The 23,003-nt window shown below is 41.7% G+C and overlaps 1 protein-coding gene across 15 annotated transcripts in view; it reads left to right on the forward strand.

The window, feature by feature from the left end:
• Positions 1-23,003, forward strand: part of LOC116055092 (protocadherin-15-like) — a 245,948-nt gene that overhangs the window by 90,240 nt on the left and 132,705 nt on the right. For 12 of the 15 annotated variants that reach the window (XM_035991960.1, XM_035991958.1, XM_035991964.1 and 9 more), the window contains 2 exons: positions 4,625-4,639; positions 6,024-6,089. In XM_035991960.1, coding sequence (XP_035847853.1) covers positions 4,625-4,639; positions 6,024-6,089 — 81 coding nt within the window. The remainder of the gene's footprint in view (positions 1-4,624; positions 4,640-6,023; positions 6,090-23,003) is intronic. The other 3 variants (XM_035991961.1, XM_031306926.2, XM_035991962.1) reach the window with 1 other exon arrangement.

The following is a 23,003-nucleotide window of genomic DNA, read 5'->3' on the forward strand; positions in this document are numbered from 1 at the left end:
ATAATAGGTTTCAGAAATATACACTAGTGAATCTCTCAAACATCCTCAGACATACTAATAGAATCCAGCAAAATGTCAGTGGAAATTTGGCAGCTAGACTTCAATATGAGGTGATCTTGCATCTTTTGGTTTGATTTCATGTTGCCTCCCAGTCTTCATTCTCTTAAACTAGATAGTTTTGTGTCCCTGATCAGTCTAATTACCCATTGAGTGGCTTTGACCATTGTTTACTTCATATGACTAAGTCACCACAATACTTGACCACACAGAAAACAAACTTCTACAGTTAAAGACACATTGTTTCTTTCATCCACTTGCACATGATGTTCCATCACCCACCTCCTCTTTTCTAATGTTGTTGTTGATTTGTGTCAAGACCAAGATCAACAGCTCTTTCCAAAGAATTCACTAGCCCTTTTACAACCATAACATTTTACCCAAGAAATAAAGTTGATAAGAGACACATAATGTTAAAAACACACACAACCCCAAGCCTGATGATCAGATTTGTTGAAAATCTACGGACCTCAGTAATAGAGCTCCCCGTGCTGCTGCATACCCCTCTCCCTGAGCTGTGTGATCAGCTGCGTCTTTCATCTAGCTCCTACCCTTCTGCACTGTATTGTTTTTGACTGGTTATCATTTTAAGCAACCACATCACATTCCATCATGAGACATACACAACATTCACTTATGCAGATTGAGAAGGGCACAACTCATTTAATGTTTACACTTTACTCTTTAACCCTTTCTTTCATATTACTCTGCATTCAGTGTGTACATAGTCTATATTTCCACAGTAGTTTATGAAAAGCTTGGCTCTCCTCTGCAGTTTGAAACGCCACCCTTCTGCCGCACTTCTTTTCTTCTAAATCAAGGATGTACCGTTTTAGGATTGGTCATGGTCTTCTAGATAAGTGGATTAATCCATAAGTAGTTTTACAATCATGTATGTTTACTGTATGTGTCAGCGTCTGCAGATTTCACCCTACATTTTTATCTTGAGTGCTGTAGAAGGGGGGTGCACAGGAGATTTGGTTTAGACTATTTTACACATTTTTTACACCCTTGTGTACCCAGAGAACCTGGAGGAAGTGACTTATTATTCTAGAAGGCTTTTTATTGTGAGCAAGGCTTGGTGTAGAATATCATTAGGAAATATCACCCACTGCTAAACAATTGTAAATTTGGAAACAGGTTGGGATCATTTCAATTTCATAGTGAACATAACTGAGCACACTTTGTTGCTTTGAGTAAGTCTTTCTATTCACATGCATGTGTATGTTTGTGCCTCACTTCCTCAGTGCAACATATGTGTGTGCTCAGATTGCAAAATTGACCCGTTATCACTGCAAATGGAGGCATTATTCTTTTTCTCTGCTTGCACATGCACATACACACACACACACACACACACACACACGCAAAACTAACAAAACAGACAGTCTGTGATCCCTTAAAAAGCTTCTCAAAACGATTGAAACTAACTTCTATTCCACACACGCACACATGTGCACACTCTTTCTACTTCACACTGAGTATATTCTCTCAGAGCAGATTTGCATACTTATTTTGATGTTGCTTGTTGTTTATGTCTCCGTTTGCGAGGTGTGACCCACTTGCTCTGTTCATTTTGTCGCTATTAAAGGAAACCCTCTCCTTCTATTTCTTCAGCACATGGGTACAGGTTTTCCAATTGCTATATAATCATAGAACTCTTAATACGAACAGTGGTTACACCTTAGGAATTAGCAGTGCAAGAGTATGTGTTGATAATTATTCCCCATGGATCTTAGATTTAAAAAAGGTTGTGTATGCTTCCCGACTAGTGTTGACGAACTGACCGAAGAGACGGTTAATTAACCCGAGTCGTGTCACTGAACCGGGAGAATCGAGTGCCATACGTCAATGAACCGACTCACTCCTGTTTTTTTACCTCATTCGTGCCGGCAGCGCTTCGCTCAAGCTGAGTGCGATCGGTATATGCTCCGTTGTGTGTAGCTGGTATTTTTCTGCTACTGTGTGTGTAGTAATCTAGCTCATTAGCGCCTCCACTGGAGTGGTGGTAGAATCAATCAGGAAATGGGCTACCTCGAGCAGCACAATTGGACCCAGAGAATGTCTAATAAGGAGAGAACTTCCACTCTCTGGAAACTTCCGGCTTCTGAACTGGTTGCAGTTCCACAGGCGAGTGCAGAATGAATGGAGGTCTATGGAGCTATACCCCTCAAAATCCACTTTTCTCAGGATATAATTTTTTGTCTAGTAATTTGAATGTTGCATTCGAAAGGGGAGGCAAAGAAAATACACACTGCTGGGTGTTAGATTTTTTTAAAGTCGCTTTTTTGTTCTAAAAAGCCTTTTAAAATGTCAATGACGTCATACACATTGTACGGCCAGAGATAATGCTTTACGGCAAGCTCTGAGTCGCTTCCTTTCTCTCGCGGCATCGACAACACAGCTGACAGGTTAGGCTCTCCCTGTCAATACACGTGCTGGAAAGAGGTTTGCTAATGTTTTAAAGACCACACCGAAATATTCACTCTGACATTCTGGTTCCGCTTTGGATGCCATCAAGCGGGATCTCTGGTCGTAATCAGTCCTTCACTGACCAATCAGCATTCATTAGCAGAATGCTAGCGTGTTATGGGCAACAACGACTCAACCCGTAAGAAATCGAAAGGACATAAGTACTCGTTCATTCAACTTTCGACCTATAATCCATGTTGAACTTCCAAAAACTACAATAAAATCTGAGATTTCTCAACGACAATCATGCGAAAGAGACAAATTTAGCCGTTTAGCTTCATAGACTCCAATTAATTTTGCACTCGCCCGGAACTGGAACTCTGGTGGAACAGCAACCAAATTCGGTACAATGGGGCTTAATAGGGAGTGAACAAGCTCTCTGTAGACGGGCTCTGATTGGACCGAAAGAGTTGTTGAAGAGTTGAAGAAGAGCGGTTGCAGTGAGAGCTACTCGGTATGACTGTTCTCGGTGACTGTTGACTCAATTACTGAATGCTGTACTACTAATGTTGAGAGCCAATCCCATGAGCCATTGTAATGTATCAGTGCATTGAATACTCTAATTGTGCTCTTTAATGTAGCCTATGTTTGTGTTTACAAAATCACCACAACTCCCATTAGGTTAGGATACAGGCTACTGAACGAGACCGTAACCGTGCCTAATGCATGAGTCTATGTAATCAAACGGGTGTCTAGGTTCTCGGCAAGTTTGAGTTATCAACCAATCCCAGAAGCCTTTATGTCTCGTGCATCTTAGAAGTTTGTTCATGGAAATTCATAGGCTACATTACCAAGGGGAAAGTATTATATCACATTAAAAAATACAGTACATGTAATGTTATCTTGGTAGTTATGTTAAGTTAAATGTTAGAAGTGAATGTTGCTACATGGTAGGTAGGCTGTCACGAGGAGACCGTGCACCAGGCTACCGAATGTAACTGTGGCCAGTGCGTGAGTCTAGTGTCGCTCAGTATGAGTGTACAAATAGTATGTCAGCCTATTTCAGAGACATGGAGAGCATGACATTTGCAGTTTGAGGCTACATGTCTTGGAGCGACTATGGCGGGGGAAGTAAACGCACAATCCTGACATATGTTGTCCTGTACTGAGAAAGGATTTTCACACAATCACAAGTAGCAAAATGTGCTGCATGGATGGAAATATCAGCTCTAAATAAACTTTTTTTTAATGTCCAGATCATGACACTGACTTAAATTTGAAACGAGAAGATGTAAATGCAATCAATGATATGCCTTTTGTTTTTTGTTTATCTGAAGTTTGGAAACTGCCATGATTAAAAATGCAGCAACATTGCATCCTAAGGTTTTTATCTCTGATTAGAATACACTTTTAAACAACCATATTAGTGAAGGCTCATGGGCATGCATATTTAATAAGAACACTATCCACTGTTATGCATCTGGCAACAGGTGCATAGTTGCACAAGTGAAGTCAGGCAACAGAAGGCCGGTGTGAAACCCAAGAGCGCTGAATGTTGGTGTGGTGTCACTGACCATGTGTCTTTTTTGTCTGGCCATCTCTGATTACATGTAATGTAAGTGTACACCACCTTACAGCAAGCTGCTTGAGATTCAATAACTGTCACGTAGACAGAGCAATTTTAAGAAAGAGAGATGGGAGTAGATGCTGAATAGTGGGTTCCAGTGCTCTTTCATGCAGTTTTTTTCCTTTTCCAGAACACATGGTACCTCTTAATTTACAGAGAGAAGGTGTTTTAGTTTTTGAATTGATTTATGTTTGTATTGCACCATACTGCCTCTACCTTTCTGGTATAATGTCAGCCGGCACTATACTGGCAGCAAGAAGAGATCAGCTGGTCGTATTTGTGAGAACTGTGTGTGGTGTTGTTCACTAACATACACCATTTCTCTAGCAGAGGCTTTTACAGAATAGCCTCCCTGAAACTGTCTCTCTTTCCCCCTATTTGCTAATATCTGTTCTTTTTTAAATAATGATCTCTTTTTCTCCTTTCCTAACATCAGAGCTGTTCCTCAACAAACTGTTTCATACTTTTCTTTTCTTCCATGCTTCTGCTCTGCTTCCCTCTGGCTCCACTAACCCCTGACCCCTTCAGACTGGCAGTATGAGGGTAAGAGGGCAACCATCCGTTGTCTGTTTTCCTTTGGTTTCATTACATTCCTGTATCCCCCTTTCACTATTTCACTATTGAATCCTGAACTTTCCTCACATCAGCTGCAGAGCGTGTCGCCTTGCAGCGCCTATTCTTCAACACTAGACACCTCCCTTCCTCCTGTCTCCTCCTCTCCACCTTTCCTGCTGCCCCATCTGGTGCTGTCTGTCAAGCTGACATTACCTGTGTCCCATGTGCTTGTACCATCTAGCTGCTGTGACCTCCCATCTGTGAAGCCACTCTCATCAGTGCTCTGCTTATGATGTTGCCACATGCTTTGACCACCCTGTTTGTCTGGTGTCAGTATCGCAGACCATTCCTGTTGATGTTTGTGCGGTAGCAGTCATAGATGCCACCTCCTATAAAAAGATTTGTCAATATGATAGCTTATGGCATGACAGAAAGACACTAAAACAACATTTTGAGGTTTATTTCCTCAGTCTAATGAAATATTTACAATGTCAGTGATTGTATGTCAGGTTTTTTTGCAATGTCGTTTTGGCATTGCTGTAGGCTATATTCAGACAATACTGTGCATCAGTCCTTCATTCAAAATTCAAAATAAGTAAATGTACAGTGTTTTTTAAGTGTTAGCAGCCAAATTAATTTAAATTATTAAAAGTAAAAAAATACTCATTCTGCTGAAAAACAGCCCACATTATTATATATTAAATTATTAAAATTGTGATACTGATGCATCAGTGCGTACTGTAAGTAGCATTTTACTGCTGAAGCTGTTCGCAGTACAGCTAGTTAGAACTACTTTCTAAATAAAATGAGGTACTTCAGTCCCGCGGTTCCCAACATACTGTAGGTCATCGCCCTCTGTGTGTCACAAGAACAAATCTAGGGTTGGGAGGGGATAGAAAGACAAAAAATAAAGTTCTGCTACACAAATTAGAATTCATTCATTAAATTGCTGCTTTTTGTGTTGAAATATTTAATCTTTTTACCTCTTCAGGCCTCAAACAGTAATTTTAAATCAAGCTATTTGAGAAGTTTAAAAGTATGTATCTTTGGTGGAACTGCCAAAACCTCATAAACATCCAAAATGTGACAAGGGGCCTCAAGTAGAAAACACTGGTTTCATATTCAACAATGCATAGCATTTTAAGTTTTGCAATTTCAAGTTTGTTTTAAATGTCAGTCAAATAAATGTAGTGAAGTAAAAAGTATAATATCTCCCTCTGAAATGTATTTTACTCTACAAAATAAGCAGTCATTTTCATAAGCTGCCATGAAGCACAATATACTGTTGGGATTGCAAATGAAATTATTTAAATATAGTACAGAGGGATTAAGCTTCTTTAATGTCATCTGCTTTTTCTTTTTGCGTATGCAGAGTGTAAACTGTCCCGGCCAGGCCCCCCTGCAACCATAGTGACCATTGATGAGGAGAGCCCCAATGGTATGTACCAATCAGTTGCCCACCTACTCTCCTCACTTATGTTTGCTCCACTTCATTCTGTATTCCAGTATGGTAAATGCTTCTGAACTCGTGGCTTGGATTACAGTATACATTTGGGATTGTTTCTGTTGCTTTGGTAATGCAATACATATTAATACTTCCCCTATTGGGACTGCTCAGTGTTGTAGTGTAATGGAGAACAGTCGCTCAGCTGACGATCTCTTGGGACAGGATGGTTATGGGAGCCGTTTTGTCAGGCATATTGGATTGTCATTTTTATTGTATTTTAAATTAAAAATAAATAAATTATAGTTGTTCTTGGTGTGTATATTTGTTCTGCTCTCCCTGGGTACAGCAGACGTGTATGTGTGTGTTTGTGTCTGAGTGAGTGAATACAGATGGTGTTTGGCATACAGATGTGACATGGGGCTCCATTAATGAGTTGTGTGCTCCCCACGCAGGTTGTCTTTACTGTGGTATACCTGTGCTACAGCAGCATATAAATCGCTGATGCATAGAGAAGACAGACACTTGAGTGGATCAGGTGCAACAATTCTGCTTCTCTTTTTCTGTTCTTTCTTCATCTTCTTCTAGCCTCTCCATCACCTGCACCCACTACTCAGCTTTCTATAGTTTTCTTCTCTTTTCCTCCCTCTCCTTCATGGCTCTTTGCTATTAGTGTTGAGCATTTGCCATCTGGATTTTGTGTGCGTGCGTGCGTGCATGCGTGCGCGTAAGATAGGGAGTGCTGACTGCTGCTTGGGGAGGAGCTGTATGTTCATTGTAGAAATGAGAAATGTATTCCCCTAAATGGAGCAGGTGTGTGTTCGCCTCACTCAGTTCTCCCTGCAGATATTAGTACTGCAGGTTAATAGAGTTTAATGAGCAGCTCTGACTGAAGATACAATCCAGAGCTTGTTTATACAATCCGAATGCAATTCCACAGATGCTCCACTTCCCTGCAATGTGCACTGGGCACTGCTTTGTGGGTGGTTATTAAGGAGAAACTGTGTGTGTGCACATATGCATACACCTTATGTGCATATTTGTATCCCAGGATTATGATTGGGTGGCTCTGTGTCAGATGAGGCTGCCATTCGTCAATGCAATAGCCTCCAATTCAGGCTGTCATACTGCGTCACCTACTCCTTCCTCTGTGTGTGCAGCTGTGATTTGGGGCTTTGATCGATTGCCGGGAGAATGTGTGAGATGGAGGTAGCCAAGCCTGCATCCGAAAGCCTCCCTCGGACCACATGCGTCGATGCTCAATGTGTGAGGGATTTGCACTAATCTTCCATATAAAGCACTCATTTACCTGGGATACGGGTCTCCACCGTCTTTTATTTATCTTGCCATGATGAAACGGCCCAGAGCCCATCCTTCCCATAATGGAATGTAAAACAGGCAACCAGCCGGTATTGACCAAAGCAATTATCCTTCTAAATGTGTTCCATCTCTTCTCTTCTGTCACACAGAAACCATACAAATGACACGTAATAAGATTCCATCTTTTCTGAGCAATTGCTTTTATATTCATTTATGTCAGTGAATGGGAAAGCAAACAACATAATCTCTGTCTGGCTTTGTTTGTCCGAGGTCGGAAAAGATAGACAAACAAATACATTTAAAATCCTGTTTTCTTCGGCTCCTCAGAAGAACAGATTTGCCATCAGTCAGAACAGCAAAGAAAGTATAGGGTTCCCTGTGGGAGAGGTGAGTTGCTCAGAAACATTTGCAACCGTCAAGGCGCTATATTTGATCAACAGTTGTTCATTCATTGATTGTCTAGGGTGGAATTATATTTGACTCAGTTAATCCAATAAACCTGGGCTTAGACATTGTGAAAGAATCCCATTTTCTTGGTTCTAGCTTATTCTTTTTATTTCAGCATGCTGTGTTTTATTCTTGGATGTTTTCACTTTAGAGAAGCAGATGCACGAGGGGATAGCAACCCAGTTGCTCAAATGAAGCGTAACATGTTTAATTTATCCAAGCTGCTGCTTTGCAGACCCACTGACAGGTGCCAGACACAACACATAAAGTCTAACTCGCTTGCAGAGTAGATGTCTAATGGGAAGAAAAAGCTTGTTTCCTATAGGCTCCTTTGTTTATTCAGCCTATGAGCTAAATCCAAAAGCAGTTAATCAGATTGAAGAGATTTCTAATATCATAGGATAGGGGCAGCTGGATATGAGGAGAGAGGAAAGGGGGGTGTTTTCTCATTGACAGAAAGCTTCCTACAACAGCATTGGGAAATCAGCGTGTCCATAAATAAGCGTGCCGTCTCCTAGCTTTTATTTTGTCTCTGCAAATTCATGATTTGTATCAACTATTGCCTGAAGCGTGTGAGGATGCTCTCACCCCTCTGCATACTGTGCAACAGCTTATAGGAAATCAAAAGTGTTGCTGAAGGGCTTTAATAAAAATGAGTCAATTTAGCATTCTTTTATGTGTTGCATCTGCCAAGGTAGATTCACTCTAAATGCTGATAAATCATTGCATCTTGAGGAAGGTTGACACCCATTTGAATGAGGCAATCAAAGTAAAACTACTCCACAGGTTGATGATGCAAGTGATCGTATTAGTCAATCAAATGCATGCTTGACCTTAAATATTACCCCCCGGATACACTAAATTTCCACAAATGGTTTGATGGGTAATCAAACCTAATCACCAGTGGTAGAGGAATCCATTTGGTTATTGGACCTTTGCTTTGGCACAGTAACGTGTTTTTTTTTTCAGTAACAGGTAACACAGTAACACACAGTTTCCTACTCAGATGACCCTTAATATAAAAATATATACGTTGTGGAATTTCGTGTGTGTCATTCAGGTCAGTGTCCAACATAACCTCATAACCTTTCCAGGCAGAGGAGTTGTTCAACTTTGTGCCTCCATAGTTGATGGGAGACGTAGCAGCTGTCTGATAAGACAGTGCTGCTCACCCTGCCAAGGCCATAGAGAAAGTAAACACAACACATTTAGTCTGTGCTGAGCTATTTGGGCATCCGCAATATCTTTGTTTACTTTGAAGGTTCAGCTAAACTTAACGCCTCCAGCATGAGTTTAAATAAACCTTCAGGAAGACAGTAACTTGTAAAAGTTGGGATGGCACCTACACTGTCCTGTGTAATCCTAAATTGTCCTCAATTGAGTGTTCATTAAATGCTCCTGTGTAATTCATCAAAGTCTTCCAAACATTCTTCATGTGAAATGAGTTGTGCTGCTCCTGAGTTTTTCCTTAACAATATATTCATCCACTTGGGAATTAAATTGATTCATAAAACTGTTTCTTACCAGTGAAGTGCATTGCGAGTACTGACATGGCCAGAGGTCCAGCTTCAATTTATAGCCGCTGTGATATACACATACTACCAACAGTAGACTTACAGTAATTGTTGTGACAAGCTTGTTGAGTAATTCATTATACCCCTCCCATTAAGACAACAGGCATCACCAGTCTTAAAGCTGTGCATAAGAAAGATAATAAAAACTTCATGTTAGCACTGCAAGCTGTTAATATTATGACATTGAGTAGAGCAGCGCAGAATGAGGCAATGTATCCATTTGTATGCCTCTCTCCACATTAAAGGTGTGGAGATTGTTTGATGGTAATTCAAGTTCAGGCTCAATTTGCACGTGCTTCATATTTTATATTGTTATATCTACAGAAGAGTCCTTAACCCTCTGAAACCCAAGCCAGTTTTCAGTGTTTTTTACTCCTGTCACATTATTACTCACTGTGAGCTCATTTTTCACTCTATCTGCAAGTCTGGCATCTCAAATTAACCCTCCTAACCCCTAAACCCGCCGGCGGGTTTGCAACAGCATAATATTAAAGTAAATTGTTCGTCAGCAAAATTTCGACCGTACCTGAATGCGTCTCTGCAAAATTCGCCGACATTATGTATAAAAGCTCCAAAGATAGTCCAAAAAATAACTTTGTGGATAAAAAAACTCACATAGAACAAAAAGATTGTAAAAAATAATTTTGATTTGCATGATCAAGAAGCTGTAAAATGCATACAATTGTACAGGTTTAAACCTTCAAATGGCAATCATTGTGTTGACAGTGTAACGCACAGCCATGTGATGAAAATTCATCCAATCTGCGACTAAGACTGCAAGCCTAGTAAAGTCCTGCATTGAAAATGTTAAATAAATAAAAGTATGTAAGTATCATTAGGAAAATGTACTTCAAGTTAAATGTTTGGACTTATGTACAGTACTTCAGTAAATGTACTTAGATTTATCACTGGTGTTAAGTTTGTAAAAATGTTACTAATTCTTCGTGTGAATGATGTACAGCCAAAATTCTTGTTTTCCTGTATTGTATATACATGTGTTCCCTTAGGGAAATGTTGAATTATCTGATTCAATTGTTTTTCTATTTAAAAAAAAATAAATTATCAAATAAATCTAACTTACGTTTTTTCTAACTTACGTTTTCTTTCTCTTTGTTATACAGCTCAAAAGACATTAAGGAGCTTTTCCTATTTCTGGCCATGGTTGTGCTTGTTAAAAAAGAAATAATACTCTTTATTTGAATTAGATAGCGATGAAATTCAAGACTATCTGAGAGCGGCACTCCAACACAAAGCACTCCCTTAGCATACCCTTCCATTACTTTATGCCCTTTTGTTGTTACAAGTACTCCGACCAATCATTCATGTGATGGAAATTACACTCGTTTTGGACGGAATCAATGTCCTTGTCTCGTCCCTGCCTCTTCACGCTCATCTCTGAACTTGCACCAAAGTCAACCGCAGAAAGCTTGTATGAAAGAAAGTAAAGTGACAACTGCACCAGAGTCTGAAGACAAACAAAGAGGGCAACTTAAAAATTCTGCAGTATTTCAGGCGACTCTTTTCTCTGGTCTATCGTCAACTCCTTGCTTGCATTCCGTTTTTAGAACCCAGACAACTGGACACAGAGCAGCCTTGACACGGCATTACAAGATTTGATGGAGCTGAAATGATGGCAAACAGAAAATATAGAGTGCAGATCATGCAATCTGTTTAAAGGTCTCCCCTCTATCGCTCTTAAGGCCGTTTTACAGTTGCCGTAGCCGAGCTCGCGCTCGCCAATGTGACGTCAAAATGACGTAGATCTCATTGGCGCACCACTCTATTTTTTTCAGAGGCGCGCGACAAAGTGGAAACAGGAAGCATGAACGAGCTCGAGGGCAACCGGATGCCAGGACTCTCAGAGTGACTGCAAGTCTCTCTTGTAAATTCACTGGGTTAAGATGAGTTCTTGTATGGCAAATGAAAGGCTTGGTCCGATGAAGTAGGTCATCGAATCAAATCGAAGCATTGACGTCAATGCTGCTGCCAGTTCGTGATTGTTTAACTTTTTCTTCTTTTTCTAGTCCGTAGAAATAGCAAAGTTGGTAGCCATTCCTCAATAGCGCCACCTCTGTTCAGGAGAAGACTGCAACTAGTGTCACGAACACCACGCAAGAGTATAAACAGTTACGGCACTCCCATGACGTCACACTGGTGCTTGACAGCTCGATACCCCACGTTTTATGAAGTTGTGCAGCATGAGCAAAATACCAAGTCCTGTGTCTATTTGTTTGCCTCCAGGATTCAAAAGGTGTTGGAGGCAGCTCTAAGTGTTAAATGTGTTAGCAGGGTTAAACAATTAATGAGATGAGCCAGCCTACGTGAGTGTTTTTACTCAACCACCATGGACTCATTAGCCTCTGTCCTTAAAGTTAATTCAATCCCTCATACTGTTTCTCTCCACAGAGCTTGTCATTAGTTGGACCATACTCGCTGTTGCTTCCTTCCTTTACTTTAATCTGTTGCTTCGTTAGTCTGTTCGAAACCTTTTCCTTTCTTATCTCTACTTCTCTCTCTTCTTTCATCTTTCCAGATGCAATTTCTAGCTTATTGTAGGAGTACTATACGATACTTGATTTATTTTTATGGACCTGTAGAGACCCCTAAGCCTTAAAATATAGAACATGATTAATACACTGAGAAATTGTCTTTGAATTTGTAATTCTTCTTTTGGACAGTGAATATAAAATCAGAATTTAAAAGTAAAGTCATTTTAAGAACAAACACACTGGCTGGAAATTAAATGTGAAGTTCAAAGTTAGGGGCAGTTTTAAAAACCGATCTTCCTCAGACCTACACGAGAAATCTGTAATCTTCAGTGCATTAGTTGCATCTGGAAGGCAGTAACATTTCCTTCGAGGTTAGCCCAACAGTGGGCTAACACTTCAGATGGCTACAGACACCCCTAAGCATGTACCACTATGATAAATCTTCCAACACTCATAGTCCTGAATTCCACTGGTTTCAAACAATAGTAGTTGTCAGCAGGGGAACAAATTGATATACGGGGCTTTCATTGAGGCCCTGTACAAATAGCAAGGGCATAATTTGTAACCCTTTTGCTTAGTGGGGTGAACAAGTTTTAATCCCTGTGCAAGGCATATTGCTCCAATGTGAACACATTTAACTAACTGTTGGCCACCTAGCTAACTTTGAGTTGAAGCCAAGGAAAGTGTGCAGGTGTGAAGATGTCTGAGTGAAGAACGTGAATTAATTTCATCACTTAAAAATAAAAATGAAACATAAAACTTCTGCTATTCAAATAGTCTATCATCTTTGCCACATGTAGCATGGGGTTAGTAATATCTCACTGTACAATCCTAAATAAACTCAAATACATATGTGTGTATATATATATATATATAGTTGTGTTACTCGCAGTAGCCCCAGGACATTTAGTGTGGTTGTCATAACATTGGGCCTCATTCACCAATATCTTCCTACGTTTTTTCTTGAATTTATTAAGTTCCTAAGAAAAGTCTACGACATGACATGACGTGTTCTCAAACAGCAGATTAGTTCGCAGGTGTGTTCTTAGAATGATGAATCCCAATGTCTTCATAAATTGAAAGCTTGTGCCCGTTGCTCCTATTTAACATAGGTAAACGCCCCGTTAATTCCCATAAAAGGGCATGAGATGGCAGGGCCGTGTGCACACTAAGAGAAATATTAGACTATAAGACTGTGGAGGCCTCGACTCCAAAAGAAAGAAAAAATGTTGTAATTCTGAAATGGAGGTACTACTGCAAGAAGTTAGCGAAAATGAGACATCATAATTAGTAGCGTCAGCAGTGGATACAAAGCAGCAAATAAAACCGATGCATGAAATGCAATTACCATAGACTGTTAACAGTCTATGGCATTTACTCAAAACGGTATAACTACTTATTTTGGGAAAACATGTCAGCTCTCAATTGTGCATAAGAGTGCTCTTGAGGGTGCGTAGATTCTGTTATTACCTAAAAACAAATCCCAAATAAGAAAACATTTATGAATGCCAGAATCTTTGTGAATGTGAACTGCGTAAATGGGGTTTAAGAACAAATTTGTTCTTAAGAACAATTGGTGAATGAGGCCCAATGCTTCTGTTTGAGTCCATTTTCTGCAGACTTGTATATAAATTATAATCTCACTTTTTACTACATACAGTACACATTTAATTGGCCTGAGAGCACAATAAGGCTAATTTTGTCCTGTTAACATTACTCCTGCCTGTTCATTATAAATCCATCCATCCATCCCTCTTCTTCCGCTTATCCGGTAACGGGTCGCGGGGGTAGCAGCTCCAGCAGGGGACCCCAAACTTCCCTTTCCCGAGCCACATTAACCAGCTCCGACTGGGGGATCCCGAGGCGTTCCCAGGCCAGGTTGGAGATATAATCCCTCCACCTAGTCCTGGGTCTTCCCCGAGGCCTCCTCCCAGCTGGACGTGCCTGGAACACGTCCCTAGGGAGGCGCCCAGGGGGCATCCTTACCAGATGCCCGAACCACCTCAACTGGCTCCTTTCGACGCGAAGGAGCAGCGGCTCTACTCCGAGCTCCTCACGGATGACTGACCTTCTCACCCTATCTCTAAGGGAGACGCCAGCCACCCTCCTGAGGAAACTCATTTCGGCTGCTTGTACCCTGGATCTCATTCTTTCGGTCATGACCCAGCCTTCATGACCATAGGTGAGGGTAGGAACGAAAACTGACCGGTAGATTGAGAGCTTTGCCTTCTGGCTCAGCTCTCTTTTCGTCACAACGGTGCGATAAATTGAGTGTAATACCACACCCGCTGCGCCGATTCTCCGACCAATCTCCCGCTCCATTGTCCCCTCACTCGCGAACAAAACCCCAAGGTACTTGAACTCCTTCACTTGGGGTAAAGACTCATTCCCTACCTGGAGTAGGCACTCCATCGGTTTCCTGCTGAGAACCATGGCCTCAGATTTAGAGGTGCTGATCCTCATCCCAGCCGCTTCACACTCGGCTGCGAACCGATCCAGTGAGTGCTGAAGGTCACAGGCCGACGATGCCATCAGGACCACATCATCTGCAAAAAGCAGCGATGAGAGCCCCAGCTCACCAAACTGCAACCCCTCTCCACCCCGACTACGCCTTGATATCCTGTCCATAAATACTACAAACAGGATTGGTGACAAAGCGCAGCCCTGGCGGAGGCCAACTCTCACCTGAAACGAGTCCGACTTACTGCCGAGAACCCGGACACAGCTCTCGCTTTGGTCGTACAGAGATTGGATGGCCCTGAGAAGGGACCCCCTCACCCCATACTCCCGCAGCACCTCCCACAGTATCTCCCGGGGGACCCGGTCATACGCCTTCTCCAGATCCACAAAGCACATGTAGACCGGTTGGGCATACTCCCAGGCTCCCTCCAGGATCCTTGCGAGAGTAAAGATCTGGTCCGTTGTTCCACGACCAGGACGGAATCCGCATTGTTCCTTTTCAACCTGAGGTTCGACTATCGACCGAACCCTCCTTTCCAGCACCTTGGAGTAGACTTTACTGGGGAGGCTGAGAAGTGTGATACCCCTGTAATTGGCACACACCCTCTGGTCCCCCTTTTTGAAAAGGGGAACCACCACCCCGGTCTGCCACTCCTTAGGCACCGTCCCCGACTTCCACGCAATGTTGAAGAGGCGTGTCAACCAAGACAACCCCTCCACACCCAGAGCTTTAAGCATTTCTGGACGGATCTCATCAATCCCTGGGGCTTTGCCACTGTGGAGTTGTTTAACTACCTCAGCAACTTCCACCAGGGAAATTGACGACAATCCCCCATCATCCTCCAGCTTTGCCTCTACCATAGAGGGCGTATTAGTCGGATTTAGGAGTTCCTCAAAGTGCTCCTTCCACCGCCCTATTACCTCCTCAGTTGAGGTCAACAGCGTCCCATCCTTACTGTACACAGCTTGGATGGTTCCCCGCTTCCCCCTCCTGAGGTGGGGAACGGTTTTCCAGAAGCACCTTGGTGCCGGCCGAAAGTCCTTCTCCATGTCTTCTCCGAACTCCTCCCACACCCGCTGCTTTGCCTCTTTCACGGCAGAGGCTGCAGCCCTTCGGGCCCTTCGGTACCTTGCAACTGCCTCCGGAGTCCTCTGGGATAACATATCCCGGAAAGACTCCTTCTTCAGTCGGACGGCTTCCCTGACCACCGGTGTCCACCACGGTGTTCGTTGGTTACCGCCCCTTGAGGCACCTAAGACCCTAAGACCACAGCTCCCCGCCGCAGCTTCAGCAATGGAAACTTTGAACATTGTCCACTCGGGTTCAATGCCCCCAGCCTCCACAGGGATGCACGAAAAGCTCCGCCGGAGGTGTGAGTTGAACGTCTGTCAGACAGGGGCCTCCTCCAGACGTTCCCAATTCACCCTCACTACCCGTTTGGGCTTACCAGGTCTGTCCAGAGTCTTCCCCCACCCTCTGACCCAACTCAACACCAGATGGTTATCAGTTGACAGCTCTGCCCCTCTCTTCACCCGAGTGTCCAAAACATACGGCCTCAGATCAGATGAAACGATTATAAAATCGATCATTGACCTTTGGCCTAGGGTGCTCTGGTACCAAGTACACTTATGAGCATCCCTATGTTCGAACATGGTGTTCGTTATAGACAATCCATGACTAGCACAGAAGTCCAACAACAAACAACCACTCTGGTTTAGATCAGGGAGGCCGTTCCTCCCAATCACGCCTCTCCATGTGTCTCCATCATTTCCCACGTGCGCGTTGAAGTCCCCCAGCAGAACTATGGAGTCCCCCACTGGAGCCCCATACAGGACTCCATTCAAGGTCTCCAAGAAGGCCGAATACTCCGAGCTCTTGTTTGGTGCATACGCACAAACAACAGTCAGAGTTTTCCCCCCCACAACCCGCAGGCGTAGGGAGGCGACCCTCTCGTCCACCGGGGTAAACTCCAACGTAGCGGCGCTCAGCCGGGGGCTTGTGAGTATCCCCACACCCGCCCGGCGCCTCACACCCTGGGCAACTCCGGAGAAGAAAAGAGTCCAACCCCTATCCAGGAGTATGGTTCCAGAACCGAGACTGTGCGTAGAGGTAAGCCCCACCAGATCCAACTGGTAGCGCTCCACCTCCCGCACAAGTTCCGGCTCCTTCCCCCACAGAGAGGTGACGTTCCACGTCCCCAGAGCCAGCGTCTGCTGCCCGGGTCTGGTTCGTCGAGGCCCCTGACCTTCACTGCCACCCATGTGGCAGCGCACCCGACCCCAGCGGTTCCTCCCACAGGTGGTGGGCCCATGGGTTGGAGAGAGAGGTGCCACATAGCCCGGCCGGGCTCCGTGGCAAACCCGGCCACCAGGCGCTCGCTGACGGGCCCTCCATCTGGGCCTGGCTCCAGACGGGGCCCCGGGCTTCCTCCGGGCAGGGTCACTCCATCTCTACCTCGTTTTTTCATAGGGTTTTTGAACCATTCTTTGTCTGGCCCCTCCCCTGAGACCACTTTGCCTTGGGAGACCCTACCAGGAGCACAAAGCTCCAGACAACACAGCCCTCAGGTTCATAGGGACACACAAACCTCTCCACCACGATAAGGTGATGGTTCCAGGAGAGGCATTATAAATCCATATATGCATATATGTACTGTTCTACAGCTGTACACTTATGTGATACTTCAGAAACGTGGGTACAAAATGGTGAGAAGTTATGATCACATTCTGCAGTACATGGCCTGTGTTCATTTTAGGCAAAAACCCATAAAGCTATACTGCCAGTACAACATGCCTCAATAAATATAAGTTTCCACACAGACAAGGTAGAAACTCAGAGTCTGCTCACTAATTTATCTGCTCCTTTTATATTGATATTAGGCAAGGCAAGTTAATTTATAGAGCACCTTCTCATACACAGAGGTCATTGAAAGTGCTTTACAGGCAAAACAACAACAAAAATATACAATGTCATACATGGAAGAACAGACACATTTTATAAAGGTACAACAAAGTTTAAAACCAAAAATAATAAAATAACAAAGTACCATAAAACAAGACTAGTTATTAACTTATTTTAAAAAATGGTTACAGTTGGTGCATGTCTTAGATCCAGTTGAAGCAGTGGGCAACATAATGGCTAAAAGCCATTTCACCACACTTGGATTGAATTCTGGGCACCACTAACTGACCAAAACCTGCTGATCGGAGAGACCTACCCGGCTCATATTCAGTAAACATATCTGCAATATGTTTTGGGCCCAGACCATTGAAAGACTTATAGGCAATACGTAGGGCCTTGAAATCAATTCTAAATTTAACCAGAAGCCAGTGCAGGGATTTCAGGATTGGAGGAATGTGCTCTCTCCTCTTGGTGTTGGTCAGTATTCTAGCAGCAGCATTTTAAATATGTTGCAACTGCCTTATTATCTTCATGGGAACACCAGTAATAAGCACAATACAGTTGTCTACTCTACAAGAATAAAGCACAAATGATCTTTTCTAGATCTTGCTTGGACACAAAGTTTCTAATTCTAGCTATGTTTTTGAGATGCCAGAAAGATGACTTGGTTACAGCTGTAATGTGATCACTAAAATTTAGATTACTGCAGACAGGTTAGACTGATTACTGCAGACAGGTTAGCAAGCATTAGCAACCCAGCTACATGGCAGGAACAGACTGAACAAAGTAGAATCTGCAAACTATACACTTGACTCCCATGGCCTCATCTTTCATAAGCAGAGATAAGAAACTGTAGATGGTTTACATATAGTGTAACAATTTACTCTACCTTTGTTGTAACTCGACAGCTAATGTAGCAAGCTTTAATACATATGATCTATCTTACTTTTTGATTGAAAATAACCTTTTTGTACACATACTTTCTTGATGTTAATGATGCAGATGTTTCCCACATCAAAAACAAAACTTAAAATTAATGAAATGTATCCAATATATTGCCCAGCCCTAGTTCAGTGCCAGTGTGCTGGCAGTAGTTTACAAACCCTTAACCCCCACCAACCCTGTTCTAACCCTATCAGTTAACCCTAACACTTATCCCAATGTGTTTTAACCCAAACATAAACCCTTGTCCCAGAGTCTGGGGTTTGCATTGTCTACCAGAGCTTGGTGGTGTTTTCCTAACCTCAAAATAGGTGGCTAGTTAATGTTAAACAGAAATCATAGTTTTTTATGTCTAACATCTGATTCAGTGCATTTGGTGTGGTGAGCGAGTCGATTTTAAGCAGCTTCAATTTAAAAAAAAATTGAAGCTATATATATATATATATATATATATATATATATATATTTAATTTTGCTGATAAGGACTTTGCACATTGCTGTTCTGCCTAATAATTGCAACATAGCAGGAGAGGAAACATCTGGGCAAATGTGGCTGGAGCTACCCAAGTGGCCAATTAGATTTTGTGGAGCTGTGAATCTGTTACTCAAACTAAACAAGCACTGTTGTTTGGTGTGCGCACCCATTGGAGCATTTGCAAAGCATTTACAAGTTTGTGCTTGTGTCTGTTCATGTGTAGTTACAGTGTTTGTGAGTGTGTGGGGATATGCTACACTTTTTTTTTTACAATTCCATGCAGATGTCTGATTAGGGTTTGAACACATTATCTCTGTTCCCTATTCTGTGTTTCACAAACACACACACACACACACACACACACACACACACACACACAAACACTGGTCTCAATTCTATGATCAACTCTAGTTGTGATGATTGCTAGGTCATCAATATATAATTAGAGGATAGCTGATAGGCGGGATTAGTGCACAGCACCTGCTCCTTGTGGATTAGAGAGCAAAACGGGAGGGCGGGACATGCAGTGAGGCTCAATTATACATTACATGCAGTGCATTGTGGCTACCTCAGTCCAACAACTATATTTTGAATGGTTTATGCACTTGACAAGCCATGGTTTTTATATCATAATATATGGTATATTAAAGTGGCCAGCAACAGCCTGTACTTTCCCGTCTATTTGCCCCTAATTAGACCACTAGTTGTGTTAGCGCTATTGTTTTTCTTTAGAAGTGGAGAACATATTTTAATGTTTGATGTGCAAATAAAGACAGCAATTATAGAATATTGTCGAGATAAATGGTCAGCATAATGTGTTCTGTTCCTGTTGTAACCCATTTTGTGCTTATCCTGATTACGCTATAAAACAGGCCTGAGCATAATCAGTGAATCTGTCTGGGTGACTAGAATAAAGCTGAGTTTCTTTAGGTGGCGCTCATTCCTGTGACTGTTTAGCCACGGAGGCTATCACTGCTCATGTTTGTTGAACTGAAAATGAAAACTTCTCTGCTCTCTAAACGTTTGATGAATATTTGTATCGATGTATTTGTATGTTGTTTCTCTTCCACATCATGGGTCTGAAGAGAGAAAGCACCAGATCTCCTTTCATCTTCTATACTTTGTTCTCTTTGTATAGTTAGTGTTGAGCTGAACTGTAACATTATTTGCATCAACATACTTGGATTCACTGGTTTAAATATCAATCTAAAATGCTCTGTCTCTGAGTCGTCAAATTGCTTAATCTAAATTGAATGTGTTTACTTCAAGCATGATAAGAAAAAATAAATGTTAAGTAAACATTCTGCACTATACTATTTTGTTTTCTATCACTAGATTATTTTTTTAAAAGCTGATAGAAATAAATGTTTTTTTTTTTGTTTTTTTTTAATGAGTGCTGGTCCCGGTGTGAGCACACAGCCCTTACTGCATTATTCAGCTGGTTTTCCCCAGAATATGGTGGGATTGTCAACTCAGATTAATATTGTCATCATAAAATATATATATTGTTATTCACATCTCTCTAAGGGAATCCCTGTGTTCTTTCACTGCAGCATTTCCCCCCTATTTTTGTGAAGAGACTATAGAGCAGAATGATAGTTGCTAGTTTTCCGACACTGTACTGTGGCACAGACGAGTGGAGAGATCACTGCAGTATGTTAAAGGTGACGTGTTGGCCTCTGCAAGAGCAACACCACAAAATAATCTGTTCCACAACTATGCAACACAGTGAACATTGACTATCTATTATAAGTAAGACTTTTAAACTGAAAACCAAACCTTTTGTATTGTAACTCACTTGACATTCAAAGAGTTTTTCTCCCAAAAGCTGCAGAGCCAACACTGTTGATGGCATCATAAGTAGAGAGAGCCTGGAGCGGCTTTTCTGAAACGATGCCACGTTTGTGGACACTATAATAATGCCTGGGGTGATTATTATGATACTGGTATTTTTTGGCTCATAACTGTTGACACTGCAATGAAATTAAGGTTAATAAAAACCTCCTTGAGTCTTCAGAGTTGCAAACAGCTCGTTGTCAACAGGAAGGCCCAAGGTTTTTTCTCTGTGATGGTCCCTCGTAATGAAATATTGATTATTTATTCTATATTATTCCACAACTTGTAGGACTTATTGTCTGTATTGTTAAATTTCTTTGTGGTTGTCAGCTGGTAATTTGCATTCCTCTGTTAATAAGAGAATGCAGCATTCACCAATTCATTCCCATCATATTGTAATGAGATTGTGGATTAGTTTAATCCTCACATTAGGCTTAACAGACATTAAAATGATTGGTCATTCATATTTTATGGTTTGATCTCGTTTTCAAGGAATACAAATTTGCAAGCAGAATGTGTGCTGTTTAACAATAGAAATGTTGCTGTGGAGATTGAACCGTGCATCTCTTCTTATTATGCATGGTTGTAAAATTGGGATGTTCAATGGACTGCTCTTCTATTTTACTGTTTAGCCTTTGTAGTTCAACTTGCTTCTAATTCACCCATTCACACACTGTGCCATTTTGTTTAACAGTTTTGACAGTGCTTCCACACTGCCGACATGTTTGCTGCATTTATAAAGCATGTACGCCTCTCACTCTACGCTAGTTCCTATTTGATCGCATCATCAAAAATGTCATTGTTTGGTCAAATTTACTTCTTTTTACTGATTCGGCCGTACACCAAAAGTGCTTTTTCTTTTGCTATTTTTGGCCGAATTATTGCGATTACCAAACATTCGGTGCATCCCTACTGTAGAACTTAGTCTTGTTATTTAACATCTGTATTCTTGTAGATAAAGTTGGCAGGATTCTTTAAAAGGCTAGTGTTACAAAGATAACAGAAAAGCCGTAATTGGTGCTGGAACATCAAGGTGCTTATTACTATCTACAACACAGCTTTATACCAAGGCTCTTTGGGCCAGCTTTCTTGATCTCTCAGGTGTTCGGCATAGACCGCCCCCCTTGTTAGTTACAAATGAGGCAGGATGGGATGTAATATCTGTTAAAGACAACAGTGAGATAGTTAGTTGGTGAATACAGTGTTGCCTCCTGTTTCCTTTCAAAATGGCTGTTTACATGCACACAAGAAACCAGTCTGTTGGGAGAAATCAGGTCAAGGCAGAAAATTGGAGTTTACATGCACTGCAGTAACCTGGTTAGTATAAAATATCCATGTTTGGTCAGTAATGAGATTTCTCCCCCATGGTGATTTACCATATTTTTGAAAGAAGGTTTGAATACTTGAAGTGCATTGGTAATACCGTATGTGACACCTCAGCTCAAGGATTTCAGAGTATTTGGAATCACACCGCAGTGGTACGATGTACTTTGTAGTGTGAGAGCACAGATTTTTCTTTCTGCACACAGTATGTGGCTAATGGCTAGGAAATAAGAAATCTAGCTGTGTTGCAGGTTTCGCTTAATGCCTTACCCCAATTAAAAAAAAAAAAGATTGTTTTTCAGTCACACGTTCATGAACTTATTAAACTGCAGAAGGCTAACAGATGTGTTACTTGTGAATGAATGTAGTTTTATTTTGAATGAGCTTGCAGAGCCTTGAGTCTGTCTAACTAAAAGTGGCTGTGGTGGGACTTTAAGCTATTCAATCACTTCAGTTCAAGCACCAAGTAGAGGAAATGGAAAGAGTAAAGTAATAGAAAATAATACAATACTGCAAAGTATTCAGTCATGTGCAAAGGCAAACACTATTCTTTGTTTTATATATTTGGTTATTGCATATTACACTGGAGCTCCTGCAAAATGTGTCACACAGCTATTTTTGACAACATAGGACAACTCAATAATTCAGGTAGTGTATTCGTCTGAGGAAGGGATATATTTTTCAGAAATAATTTAAAAATTTTGGATGATATATGTTTAAAATACAGTTAGTAAATATGGATATACATCATTTAATGTGATCAGGAAATACTGGTTTTAAATCTAGTTGTCAGAATTAAAAAAAAAAGAAAAAAAATGTCTGGGTGAATTGGTGACTATTCATCACTCGCTCCCAAAGCTAGAAATAAGAAGATTGAGTTTGCCCCATCTCTTATGTCATTCCAATGTACAGTTGCATAGAGAACTGCTTAAAAATTACGCCAGTCATTGGATGGGAGTCAGTTCCAATACCCTGGACATCTTTCAAGCTAACATTCTAGGAATGCACAAAGTCAGTCTACCATTCATTATCAATGGAGCAGCTCCAAACTGTAAATCAGAATGACATCACAGATGAAAAGCTTGGTTTTTAGAATTTGAGCTTCGGTCAGACCGCAATTACGTGAGATTCAGCTACTAA

The sequence above is a fragment of the Sander lucioperca genome, chromosome 15 (genome assembly GCF_008315115.2).
Source record: "Sander lucioperca isolate FBNREF2018 chromosome 15, SLUC_FBN_1.2, whole genome shotgun sequence".
In the NCBI taxonomy this organism is placed as follows: Eukaryota; Metazoa; Chordata; class Actinopteri; order Perciformes; family Percidae; genus Sander; species Sander lucioperca.